The 13559-nt window shown below is 31.2% G+C and overlaps 1 protein-coding gene across 2 annotated transcripts; it reads left to right on the forward strand.

Moving 5' to 3' along the window:
* Nucleotides 1-8147: 8147 nt before the first annotated feature.
* Nucleotides 8148-11777, forward strand: LOC105435115 (exocyst complex component EXO84C). 2 transcript variants are annotated; one of them, XM_031881972.1, is made up of 4 exons: nt 8148-9043; nt 9118-9239; nt 9441-9538; nt 11056-11777. In XM_031881972.1, exons 1-4 carry the CDS (start codon nt 8830-8832, stop codon nt 11540-11542), a joined length of 921 nt encoding a protein of 306 aa, XP_031737832.1. In that variant the 5' UTR covers nt 8148-8829; the 3' UTR covers nt 11543-11777. The 2 variants fall into 2 exon arrangements, with proteins under 2 accessions (XP_031737832.1, XP_031737833.1); XM_031881973.1 differs by having other exon boundaries at nt 8152-8602; nt 8925-9239.
* The last annotated feature ends 1782 nt before the right edge of the window (nt 11778-13559 follow it).

The raw sequence follows: 13559 nt of genomic DNA on the forward strand, positions 1-13559 counted from the left end.
GAAAGGCGTTGATGATGTCATTATGAAAATATCAAGTAGAATTCTTTTTTTCTTAATATAATTGTGAGAAAATATAATTTTTAAAATAAATATAAAAAATTAAAATTATGTGGACAAATAATCTACTATTTTAAAAATAAAACACAATTGAAAAAATATAATATTAAAATTATATAATATATAATAAATAATAAAATTAGAAAAATCTCAATTTTATCCACTTCCTCCAATTTTTTTGGATTTCGAGTACTTCTTACAACTCTAATGTCATTATTTATAGGCAATAGGATGTGGTGTTACATGGCCCTTAAGAGACCATGTTTGCTTGACATATACACTAGTGTTTGATGTTTAATAAGATACATATGTTGGACACTAAGGGACCGTTTGGAGGAAGGAAATGAAAAGACTATCTTTGTTTGGCCCATGGATTAAGGGGAGGGAAAGGAATACCCTTAATCCCCTTCATTCCTTTCCTTTTCTTATTTATTACCTCACTTTTACCGCTTAATCTTTTCATTTTTCAATATAATCATTTTATTTCCCAATATAATCATTATCTTTCTTCTCCTTCTTCTCTTTCCTCATTTATTTTTTCTTCTTCTTCCTTATTTATTTATTCTTCTCTTTTCCAAACAAATTAACAAATTAATTCACCTCTCTTCTTCTTCTTCATTCTCTCTATGTCAGACGAAATACGAATTAGTCATCTTCTCGTATGTTGCTTATTGTTCTCATGAAGAAAAAATATTAAAAACGAAAGAAAAATAAAAACAACATAATACAATTTTTTATTGTATAAGATTGATTATTCAAATTTAACATACAAAATTTATTTTTTTATTACATTTACGGTACAATTTGAATAAACATATTTTTCATAAATGAAAAAAAAATACAATTTGTTTGTATTATATATTGTGTGTACGATCCAAAAAAAATTTATACAAAATAAATTTAAAAATTAATACATATTTTCTATGTGTTGGGGTTACAGTATAAACATTATTTTAATACAAGTTTTCATTTTTTTGGAAAACAGTACGAACAAAATAAATAAGTTTAGGCAAATGCAAAAAAAAAATAATACAATTTTTGTTTGTATTTGGTTTACAGAAAACATTCCATAAGCATTTTTTACACATTAAAAAAAATGTAATTCAATTTCTTTATCATATGTGGTTGCGGTAGAAAAACAAATATTTGTAATTCAATTTCATTATCATATGTGGTTGCGGTAGAAAAACAAATATTTGTCATAAATTTAAAAAAATAGCATATTTTTTATTGTATTAGATTTACGGATTAAATTGAACACAAATGAAAAATTAAATAATACAATTTCGGTGTGAATTGAATTTACGGGATAAATTTCATAAACATATTTTACACAACAAAAAAAAATTAATACACCTTATTTTGTGCACTTGATTTAATGTTAAAAAAGAAAGAAAAAATTATGGTACAAATGAGAAAAGATACTCTACTTTTGAAAATATATCAGATGTACATTACGAGTAACAAAAATATTTATACAAAATCAACAAAAGAAAATCAATACAATTTTTTTTGTGAACGGTTGGATTACGGTATAACCTAACTAAAAAATGAATTTGAATACAATTCTTGGTTGTAGAGGTTTTATGGTACGAACAATTTACATAAATGCAAAAAATACTATCACATTTTGCATTTTGTATTGGGTTCGCGAAAAAAAAAAAAATAATTTCCAGAAAAAAAAAATTATGTATCTTTTCTCATATTGGGGTTAACGTACAAATAAAAAAAATTACATAAATGAAAAAAAAATACAAATTTTTTTGTCATAATCCTTCCCTCAAATAATCATTCTCCCAAACAAGGATTATAATAATCTCTCGTAATCCTTTCCATTAATCCTTCCCTCAAACAAGGATTATAAATAATCATTCATATTCCTTTCACTTAATTCTTTCCCCAAACAAGGAGTATAATAATTCTTTCCTCCACTTAATTCTCCTTTTTTCTTATTCTTTTTCCCTCTTATTCCTTTCTTTCCCCCAAACGGCCCCTAAGTGTTTAAATATTAAGACATGTGGCTTGATGGGCATCTATATATTGGTTGAGATTTATATCATAAAACTCGTAGATTGTAAATATATTTCATTGATTGTTATTAATAAAATGTTGTTATTATAATAAATGTTTATTTTATTAGTTTTGTCTTAATAACCCAAATTCAATAAACTAACATTCTAAGTTGTTTAATGAGTCTTGAACAGTATGTAGATGGGTCAATGCTCGAGATCAGCTTAAATGGTCTATAGTATAGGAATAAGGTTGGGCACCTTATCCTGGTAACATTATGGATACGGCTCACTTTGTATTTGTTACAGACGCAATGATCTAACGCATTTCTGTAGTTGACATGCGAATGATGGTATCCTATGCAATGAGATTACATAAAACCAAACCGTGAAATAGAAATCACTAGATGTAACTCTTTAACTAGTTAGGTTTCTATTTCATTAAAATGACCTAGGTAACTTAGTTTTAATCTTGAGTGTGTTATAAACTCTTGTTCGCGATGAATTGTCCTTTGATTTTTACGGGTGAGAGTGGTCAAATCGTTGACTCAATAAGCTTATCATTTTGGGGACACTACCAAGTGGGAAGCTGGAAACATAATTACACAAAATAAAATTCATTCATTCCCTACTTCAGGATAAGTAGATGAGTATTTCCTTAAATTGTGTCTCCAAGAATTGAATATAAAGTTCTTACCCTCTCTATGACAAGAGAGATTTTTGTTTATTGGTAGGACCATAAAGAGATTGTTCATTAGAGGAACAGTGATATTTAAAGATTAGAGGTAACATAGGAATAAAACGGCAAATTGACCCAACTGGTGTTACAAACATTCGTGAATGACTAACTTACTATTATTGGTTTGTATCCGTGGATACATAAATATATCTACAGTAAGAAGAGTTCAGTTGTGAGTTTTTAGTAGAGTGTACACAAAGGTAACAAATATTGATTAATGTGGTTAATGAGTTTAGCCAATTAATCTCATATCGTTGTAGTTTCTGATCTGTAGGTCCATTAGGTTCCCTTCCTAGCTCGTAAAGGGTAATGAGATTTATTTATATTGATTGTATAATTTGAAATGTTCAAATTGGAATTAGTATAATGTATACATTATAATATAAAGTTTATCAAACTTTATTATATAAACTTAATTTTGGATATGAGAGAAAATAATTTATGAGAGGAAATATTTGAATGAGTTCAAATATTAATTTAATATAAATTGAATTCATATTAAATTTATATTAAATTTATTAGTTATAAAATAAACTTATATTTGAATATGATTCAAATTTAACGTAAGTTAAATATAAGATATTTAATTTTATTATTAATTAGTTAGAGAATTAATTAATAGTTTAGTTTTTTATTTAATTTTGTTATTAATTAATTAGAGAATTAATTGATAGTTTAGTTTAATATTATTTAATTAAATTTGATTTAATTAAATTAATATAAACTATAAGATATTGGAGAAATATCTATTAAATAAGATTTAAATTAAATATGATTTAATTAATTTTTAACTAATTGATTAATAGTTAATTAATTAGTAAATTTGAAATATCTATTAATTTAATGTTTTTTAAATTAATAAAATCTGACTATTCTCTCCTACTTCCTTTTTTTATTTCAAGAAGGAAAGAGTTATAAATATCTAAAAAAACAGTTTTATTTAACGAATTAATAAAAAAAAAAAATCAATGTTTTTGCTCTCTAGAAAAAAGTTTATCTTAGGTTTTCACAAGTCAATCTTATTCTAGGGAATAGAAAGGTCTTCGACATGTGGTATTCCCAATTTGGTGGTTTGTAGATTAGAGACATTAACAAAAATAAGTTCTCTATATCTTTTAAATTAAAAGCATGTTTAGTTTTTATTTATAATTTTGATTCTAAATTTTTTCAATATATTAGTATTTTATTTTGGGATTTTCAAAATTAATTTGAGGAATGGTTTTGTAAAATATTTTGTTGTCATATGGCTTTTATCCATTCACTATTGTCTAATGCTTATAACATCTCCAAAGTTTTTGGATTTTGACCCTTCTTTTCTTTCTTTTCTTTTATCCTCAACAATGTACAACAAAATACAACATCCATAAAATATCACTATTGTAGGCAAATTGGAAAGTAAGTTGTGGTTGAAAGAGTATGACAAATGATCTTTGGGCACTAGAATGGATACCTAAATTACACCTATTTTGTATTATTTATAACTCTCCATTAGATATCCATTATATATGAAATACGTCTCATTGAAATCTTGCTAGAAATATTCACGGGAAATGACTTTCCACACCCTTAGAAGTCTCACTACCCTTCAGCTTAAGATAGAGAAGAAGAGAGATTGCGTCCCCAAGGACTAAGAAGTAACTCCCTCCAAAGCATGAACGACAGACGCGCCTTCTGCTACCTGCGTCATTTCTTTTCCAAATGGTCTTACTTTTCACCCATCTTTTAACTGAAATAGAGTTCTTTCTTGAGAAGGATCGTGGATATTAGTTATCCCTCAACATTCATAAGAAGAGATAACGACATAAGAAAGATAAAAGCTTGCTCTTTTCAGATAAAAGATTCCAGCCGACCGACCCTTTCCTAGAAAATTTGAAACCTTCATGCTTCCCTGGTTGTGTAGAAAAAAATCTTAGAAAGAAAAAAATGTATATTTCATATAATCAAATACTCTTAAAAAGAATACATTATATTATATTAAACTTATACATATAAGGCAAAATCATTTAAACTCTAATGATCTTGGTATGAGGGGGTTATGGGGCATAAGTGTTGGGTTGGTGAAATAGCTTAATTACATAAGGTGTTCCTTTCATACAAGGGAACAATCGACTCCTTTCTTCAACTAGTAATCATAAAGACATTATCGAGATTGTAAATCGAAAGATGGAAAAAGAAGATCTTGCTGAAGAATTAAAGAAACTTTGACTTTCTAAAGTAAAAAATACTACCAAAATAGGATTTGATCCTTAGATAGGGACTCTAATTCATAGACAAATGGACCACTGCTTAGTCGTCGACAAACTGTTAACATTTCGAATCATAGAGCTTGGGATAATAAAGAATGTTTTCACCAATGTGTGGGGAACAAAGAGATGGTTTCGATACTTGGTTCCTAGCTTTTAGATAACTCATTACTAGCTCTCAAAGTCCCAAATGCAAATGTCAAATTATCTCAACTATCTTTCGAAAATGTTGCACTTTGGATACAATTCATGGATATCCCTCTTGGTTTGCAAAAGAGATTCATGGCCAAAATTTTAGGAAATTCATTTGCGTTATTTCTCAAAGTTGTCTTCAACTAAGATAACTTTTGTTGGGGGAAAGTTTAGAATCAAATTATTGATCAATGTCATTTAGCCATTGAGAAAAGGGATTTGGATCGATCCACGAGGTGATCAAAACAGTACACGGATATATGTATAAGACGGGTGACTCCCCCACTTTTGTTACAATTGTGGAAAAATAGGACAATTGGCAAATGAATGTAGATAACTTCTTCAAAGAGTTTGGAGACAAACTTCACCTTGACGAGATAGTTTCCATCATTTTGTATTCCGACAGGAGAACAAGTATGGGTGTTAGGTGCTGAGAGATTGTTGCCCTTAAACGTGAAGCTCTATAAGCCTTATAAGTGAACACTTCTAGATATACTCTGTTTAGTTAGGCTTAGTCATTTGGATCCCGAAAGGAGATCAAGTGTGACATTTAATGATTTCGAGAGAAACATGTCTTAATCATAAACTAGTTAAGCAAGTTGTATCATATCAGAACTTTCATATAGCTTAATCGCATGATAACACTAGACATTCATTCGCCCTCTTCTTTAACACAAGTTAGTTCACGCTTTTACATCTCAATCACCCTCGTAAAATTATCTTTATAGATTTTTTAGGTGTACACAATAAAGTACAACTTATCTCACATTCTTTTATACTGTATACAATTCTTTTATACCGCCAAATAGATAAGTAGATCCCATAACTAAGCTTTGATATCAATTCCTTGTGTTCGACCCTGGATCATCTAGGAAAACCCATTGTTTCACTTATACTTGGATAAACAATAGAAAAACTTGTACAACAAGGACTTATAAGCATGAGATGAGGACATTGGAAGCATTTTGCATGCAATGATCATGTCCACTCGCATGATGAAGAGTTCTGTGAGAAATATTTTGATTGCAATGATCCTGAATCAATGACACATCATGGAGAACTAAGTATGCACATATAGTACACCATCATAGACAACAACACTATTTCTCAAGTCACATTATCTTTGTTGCTTAAAATTAGAAAAGTGTGCACAACATTGTAGTCTATCTTTTCACTAAGTCCATAATGTCAACCAACTGAGTGTAGAATCGACTCTAGAGCACTCGTTGATTGATAGAAACAAACTTTTATCAGGTAGTGTCCCTCAACAGTTTTGTGTTTCCTTCGAGATTCACCAGTTTTGTGTTTCCTTCGGAATCCACCAGTTTGTGTTACCTTCAGGTTCCACCAGTTTTTGTTCCCTCTATGATCCAACAGATTTCAGGGACACATTTTGTCTAGAGTAGGATGAGTTAACAATACATGATTTACTAGTATAGTGTATTTATAGGATATAAATGCTTAGCATGACCCCCTTAGTAGGGGGTTACTTACTGAGTATGTTTATACTCAACTTTTCGATGCTATGTTTTTCAAGTAAGAGTAAGAGTAAGGACAAACGAAAAATGGCAAGATGGATTCGTAGTCGAGCCATGAGAAGTAGAGTTGGCTTCTGCATATAGGGTTGATGTGTTGTCATGGTTTTTTTTAGAGCAAAGTATCTAGATTTTATTTGATTGTTTTATTTAGATAGGGGTATCTCGAACTTGTTTTATTTTTTTATTGCTTTATAAATTATTTTCTTAAAATTATTCTTTCAAAGTTTTAATCATAAAGAGGCTTTATTGTTTCCCTATTTGAGTTTTATGAAAAATAAGTATTTAAGTAGTTGCATGCACGTAGTAGAGTATTTAGAAATACTTTAAATTTTTTATACTTACAACACACTTCTTTAGGGGAGCCCAAAAGTTGATTCAATTGAGAAGAATTTCTCGTCCTTAGGGGAGCCTAAGGTTCATTATTGAGAAGGGAGTTCTCATATAATTAGGAGGATCCTAAGTCACTCAAGTGAAAGGAGTTCACGAAAAGAAGAATGATAGATAACTTCAAGTGAGAAGGAGTCTCACACGCTTAGGGGAGTCTAAGTTCTAAAGAGAGGGAGTCTCGCATCTAGAGGGAGCCTACATGTTCATTGACCTAACTATATGGTTGTCACTGTAATCTTGAGTATATACCAATAATTACAATGTTGTAATTGCTTGACACAATAATATTAGTAGATTATCTTTTTTGGAAACTTTATTCCCTAAACGTAGATGTTGTATCATTGAAATGGGGTTACCAACTAGTGCGTATTACTATTGTTTCCTTTTCGGTTATTTTTACCATTATCTTTGTACTTGCTATAGCGTGTTGTTTGACAACTTAAAATATGTAAAGAATGCTTTTCAAAATTTCATATAATATTAGAAAATAATAATTACATTCAAATTTCTAACACAAAACGCGTTCATAAATTATATCAATCCTAAAAAAATAAAGTGAAAAAGTTTGTATTTTAGTGGTTTTGTTCTATGGAGTGTAAATAATACGTCAAATAACGTTTTTGTTTCAAATTTTCAAGAGACGAGAAGCAATAATAATTATCGAACATTAGAAAAAACAGGAAGGAGAATGTTATCAACCGGATTCTTAATTGTTGCAACCAGGGTCGTAATTAAATTAATAATTATGAATAGGTATTTTAAAATTTAAAAATATAAATTAAGATTCTCTCCCCTCCTTTATAAAATAAATAAATAGACTAAATTGAAATTGAAATTGAAATTGAAAAGTTTTGAACTTTGTGTTTTGAAAATACTCTCTCTAAAATAAACTTGAGTTTTTTTAAATCGGAAATGTAACTGAAATCTATCAAAAGATCTTTGCCAATATCTTTTATTAAAACTAACCTGCAATTTGAAATATCTCAGAAATCCTGTATTGCTTTCTCTCTGGTTTGGCGAACTCATTCCATACGATACAAATATGATTTGTGTATGAATTGAGAATCATTGAGGGAGATTGATGATTGTATGGCGTAGTGGAAAGAATTTCAATGAAATGAGAACATTAGCATCGTCACGTGGTCGTACTTTCACCCACCTGCTTCAAATACTTCTAATTCTATTATTTCAACACCAAACCCATTTTCCAACTCCCAATCTTTTAACTGACACCCACCATCGGCAGAGGAGAAGCAGAAGCTCAACCACGGCTCCTTCTTCGAGATCAATCCAACTTATGTTTTTATACCTTATTCTCCTTCATCAAAATGTGAATGCCAGCTTTTTTACCCCTTTTTTAACCAAGTTCCAGAGGCTGCAATGGTATGAACTATGAAGAATTGTGGGCACCTCTAACCTGGCTGGACAAAGATGAAGGTGCAGGAAAAGAGAGAGGATGATATTTGCGAGAGGAGAGAGAGTCTTTGTTTTTATTTTTCAATTTTTAAAAAGATTTAATTACAATGATTAATTTAAGAAAATGGGCAACCATTGATGAAGTTTAGTTGCTCAAATTGGGAGTTGAAGATTGTAATGGTAATCGGGAGTGATTTATGCAATTTTCCTTTTCTTTTTTTTTTTAAAAAATCCCTTCTCCATTTGAAATGATCCCTCCAAAATTTCCGGTTGAGAATTGCGTACAAATTCAAATTCTTTGGTTAGCGGTTATTACATTTTTGATATCTCCGCCTTCATTCAGAAACGACAATGCAAATCCGGCGAAAACTTCGACGCCACGAAACAAGAATTACCGAATCCAGCCGCCAGGTTATCGAAGAAATCGAAGCTCTGCAAATGGAGGCGGTAGCCGACGATACAGTAATCAAATTGTGTTTAAACCTTTTCATCTCCTCAGTTCATTCCTCTACGCTAATCAACTCCAATGCATTCAGCCTCCTCGTCTTTTGCGTCTCGTTTCCTTCAAAATGGAGATGCGGAGGACTTCAGACCCACCGATGATCTTGCCTCCGCCGACTCAGACGATGAATCTGAAGTTCGATCTATGACTGCCAAGGTATAATACAAGTCGCCTTCTTCATTTTCTCTCTCTCTGTTCTTTTTTTTTTTTTTTTTTTCCATTTTAGCTGCCTGCTTAATTTAGATGTTATGTGTGTCTCTCGATTTCTATAAGAGACGAGACGCAGTTTTGTTTTTGCGATTAATTGGAAGCAGTAAACGAGTTTAACATCTTTTGTTGTTGAATTAACATTAACAGGGGATTAATCATCTGTGTTCGGAACTCTTGGAGCTGAAGGCTGAATCGAATGGGGATTTTCACAGAATTATTATTTCTAGTTGTCTTTCCTTCTCGAGGTATGATTCAATTTAGCTCAACATGCTTTTTATTTTGTAGTGTTGAAATTGATTTCGTGCTGATCTATGTATTTAGTTCCTGAAGTTAAACTTGATTTTAGGTTGATTTATGTCTAGTGGTAGTAATGATTGGTTGATCCTCTAATTCTGTGTAAGAGGTGTGAACTCTAGAATTTTTTCGGTCAGGTGAAGTGAAGAACTTTGGTGATCTTCTCACAGTACTTTGGTCTTCAGTCTTGAAGGAGTCTTCATCCTGACTATTTGCTTCTGAATTCTCTTGAAATTTTAATATAGAACTCTGAAAACGAAAGAGATATCAATTTCACTCTTGAATTATGATGTATAGTTCCCTTTCCTTCTTGAGGTATGATCAAACTTTAAGCTCAATAGCATTTCCTTCGAGTCTAGTAATCGACAACTTTGAAATTCTACATGCGTGCTTGAAAAAGTGAGAGTGTTCCAAATTTTGGGAGAAATTTAGTATGTAGAGTTGAAGTATTTGATATATGGAGTCGTGCAATCTCTAGCAGCTATTCCCTGATTTTGTATTAGAGGAGCGAAGCCTAGAAGACTAAAAGAATTCTGATCTTCTGGAAGTACTTTGGTATACAAGGAGTGTTCAGTCTTCAAGCTTCAAGAACTCTAATTGTCTGTTTGAGGATTCTGTAGATGCTTTCATATTTCATTTTCTCAAGGATTGATAGACCTAAATTTCTCAAACCTCATGTTCAATCATAGTTTTGGACTCAAATCTCTTAGGGAGATTTTGGCCAAGCATTTTGGGAGTAGAGTTGGAAACTTTACTCCTTTTTCGGCTCTAACAGTTTGTCCACCACTAAAAAAACATTAATTTTATGCTTTATTAACTCATTAATTTTATGCTTTATTATCTCTTTACATTGCAGATTCACAACTCTCCCAAACTTCACAACTAACTCTGCTCCTTTTCTTAAATATGTCATAGACTTGATATTGAATTACTAATGAGCCTTCTTGGACTTATTTGAAGTTAGACTTAGCTATTGTGTGGAGCAATATTTTGGTGAGTGTCACACCTTGATCACACAAATTAGAGTATAGACAATATAGTTAGTTGGAAGTAAGAAAGACCACCACCCGACAAACTAGAATTAAACAATTTATTGGGTACCTAAAGATAGGTGTAGTCTACGTGGATCTAAATATATTTTTATTGGGTAAGAATTTTGGTACAATCAAATGGTACTCATTTTTATGCAGCTCACCTAAATGTCTAATCACAAGTTGTCACATGACAAACTATTATCTTTTTTAAAACTTTTTTTTCACTCTTTCTCGTCGGTGATTGAAGAAATGTATGAAAATATGTAGAGTATGGACTGCACCTAATGATTGCACATATAATCCAGTTTGATGCACACTCAATGGCAAACACTTCATATTATATGAATTCAAGTTTAGTTGAAAAGTTTGAAACATATGTATACTCAAATAAATTTGTGATGGGTCAAGATTTTTGGTCGGACAATACTTTGCAGGGCATTCGAGAGGGTAAAGGAAATGGAACGGGATTTGATGCATCTAAAAAGCACCATCATTACTCACACAAGCCTTGTGAAAGACCTAATGGATGGCATAGATCTTGACATTGAGTCAGATGAGACGGTGGATCCAACTCATCAATCTTCCGAATGCAATAGACTATCTTCATTGATTGAATTGGAGGCTCACATTTATGAGATCTCTAACGCCTTGGACAATCTCATTTATGAAAACAAGATAGATGAAGCTTTAGAAACCATCAAATCAGAGGATGAAAAACTGCAAAGACTGAAGGTTGAAGAAGAAGATTACCTTTTTGACATTGTAATGCTATACGATTGTGTGATTTCTGATAAAAATGCCAAGATCAAGCTGCAATTGGCAAAGCTATCGGAGAACGGCAAAACGCTTCCTGGAGGGGAGGCCGTTCCCACGGCGGACCAACCACCTTCACTCGATTCTCAACTGCCTGAAGAACTTTAGGAATGTAAGTTGAAATTGCGAAGTTATAAATTTGTTACCTTTAAAAAATATTACAATTATATCATAAATTTAATATTTGTAAATAATATTTATTAATTATAACCAGTGGCACTTACCTATCTTTAGAATCTACCATCAGCGGTGAGGATTCCAATTTTTAGAATTTCCACTAATAAGTGTATAATTTACCGAATGATATTTGTGGAAATTCCAAAGAGTTTTTCTATTTCCATAATATCTTATTTACTTATTTACTTTAATATTATATTTTCTCCATATTTGTATTGTCTCTCATTTTTACAGCACGTTCAAAATAATTAATGAGTTACTTTTGTTAAATTGATTTTATGGTGTATTTGGTTTAGTGTTTGATTTTGAAAATAAGTAATTTAATTTTGTTTGATAGTCACCTAAAAAGCTTAACTTTTGAAATACTTAAAAAAAATTTAAATAAAAATCTAATAGCAGTGAGTTTGTTGTAATTTTCTTGTTTCAGTTATTTGAATTCAGTACTATCAATATAATAGAAACACAAGCAGTGTTCTATCACTTGCCTATATGGCAAAATCTAAAAAGAAGAAGATTAAAATAGTTATAAATCATTTGATGGTCACGAAGATATTGACTGGTTGCCTTGTTCATGCATTAATGGAAGGCTTTTGGCATATAAATTTTTGCCACCATTATGCAAGGACACATCAATCACTGTGAATGGCATGAGGAGGATGAATGATATAATATTCAAATTGTTTGATTAAACAAGTTGAATCCATCGATACCATAGTTCCATGTTTAATTTGTTTCAAAATTGAATTTTGGGACCCTTATTCAAGTGCTTCGGTGGGAGCTGTGTTTAAAATCTTATGCAGGTTGAAATGGAATCGATGATGCACAGTTCTATTTGTGCCCTGACTAAACTGCTTCTTGCCCGTGTTCTTATTTAATTGTTTCATTTTGGTATCAAAAGAATGTGGGTGGTCCTAGAACTGGTTTAAGAAATCACCCATCAAACTTTTCTTACTACACCCCTTCCATAAAATTTGTCAATTTTGGAACTGGTTTTAGAATTTGGTTCAGTCACCGTTTGATGTCGTGGGCAGAGGAATGGAGAAGTGCTTGTCCAAGAGGCGGATGGTGCACACGAAGTCGTACCTGTCAGAGTAAAAAAGAAAATGGGAAAAGGTCACTGGTGGAAACTGAGATCTCACATGGCAAGCAGAGAGAGGCCAAGAGAACACAAACATGAAAGAGGGCAACAGAAAAACTAACCAAGATTAACAGTAAAGCAAAGAAATAAACCAAAGATTAAAGAGACTAATAGTCTAGCTTATCATCCCGTTACAAGCTTAATGTTTTGGATCAATTAGTTATTTAAAACATTTTTATCATAGCCCCAACGTGATCACAATGATCATAAATTTTATCACAGTTTATGTTTGGAATTACTATACATATATATTCATCAAACACAATCTTTATAGTTAAGGATGCCAATGTGTTGCCCTAACACAACGACCATCTCCATCGTGGTCTCGTTTTATTAGTTGATAATATTATAGTGCAATACCACTTTTAACAAGTTATCGAATTAGGGATGACATCTCTAGTGTAACCCTAAGGGTTTCAATGACCATAAATTATTCATAAATATAAGCATGATATTCTTAAAAAATAATTTTTATAACTTATTTCGTTAGGAATAATAACGTGTTGTCCTAATAGGACGATAATCTCTATAACTTCGTTCTTATTAGTTTATAATGAAATTTCTCATGAATATAGAGTGAGAAACATGCAATCCTAATCGCATTAGGACTACAATATGTATATATGGTCCTTCCTAACACGATAACTTGTAAAAAAGTTGGTAGTACGTTTTGATGTAATAAAAAGATTATATTTTTCAAATGTCTGTGAGACTGGTCATTATTCGTAGAGACACACATAAGAGGTTCATCGATAAAAAAACATATATTTATTGAATTATCAGTGAAATCAAATTATGTACTCACCATCA

Source organism: Cucumis sativus, chromosome 3 (assembly GCF_000004075.3).
Source record: "Cucumis sativus cultivar 9930 chromosome 3, Cucumber_9930_V3, whole genome shotgun sequence".
NCBI lineage: Eukaryota > Viridiplantae > Streptophyta > Magnoliopsida > Cucurbitales > Cucurbitaceae > Cucumis > Cucumis sativus.

Excerpts from the sequence above, each read along its gene's own strand:
- LOC105435115 (XM_031881972.1), top strand. The coding sequence starts at position 8,830 with ATGATCCCTCCAAAATTTCCGGTTGAGAATTGCGTACAAATTCAAATT. Across the intron at positions 9,044-9,117 it reads AGGCGGTAGCCGACGATACA|CCTCCTCGTCTTTTGCGTCT; the intron begins GTAATCAAATTG and ends CAATGCATTCAG. Across the intron at positions 9,240-9,440 it reads TTCGATCTATGACTGCCAAG|GGGATTAATCATCTGTGTTC; the intron begins GTATAATACAAG and ends TAACATTAACAG.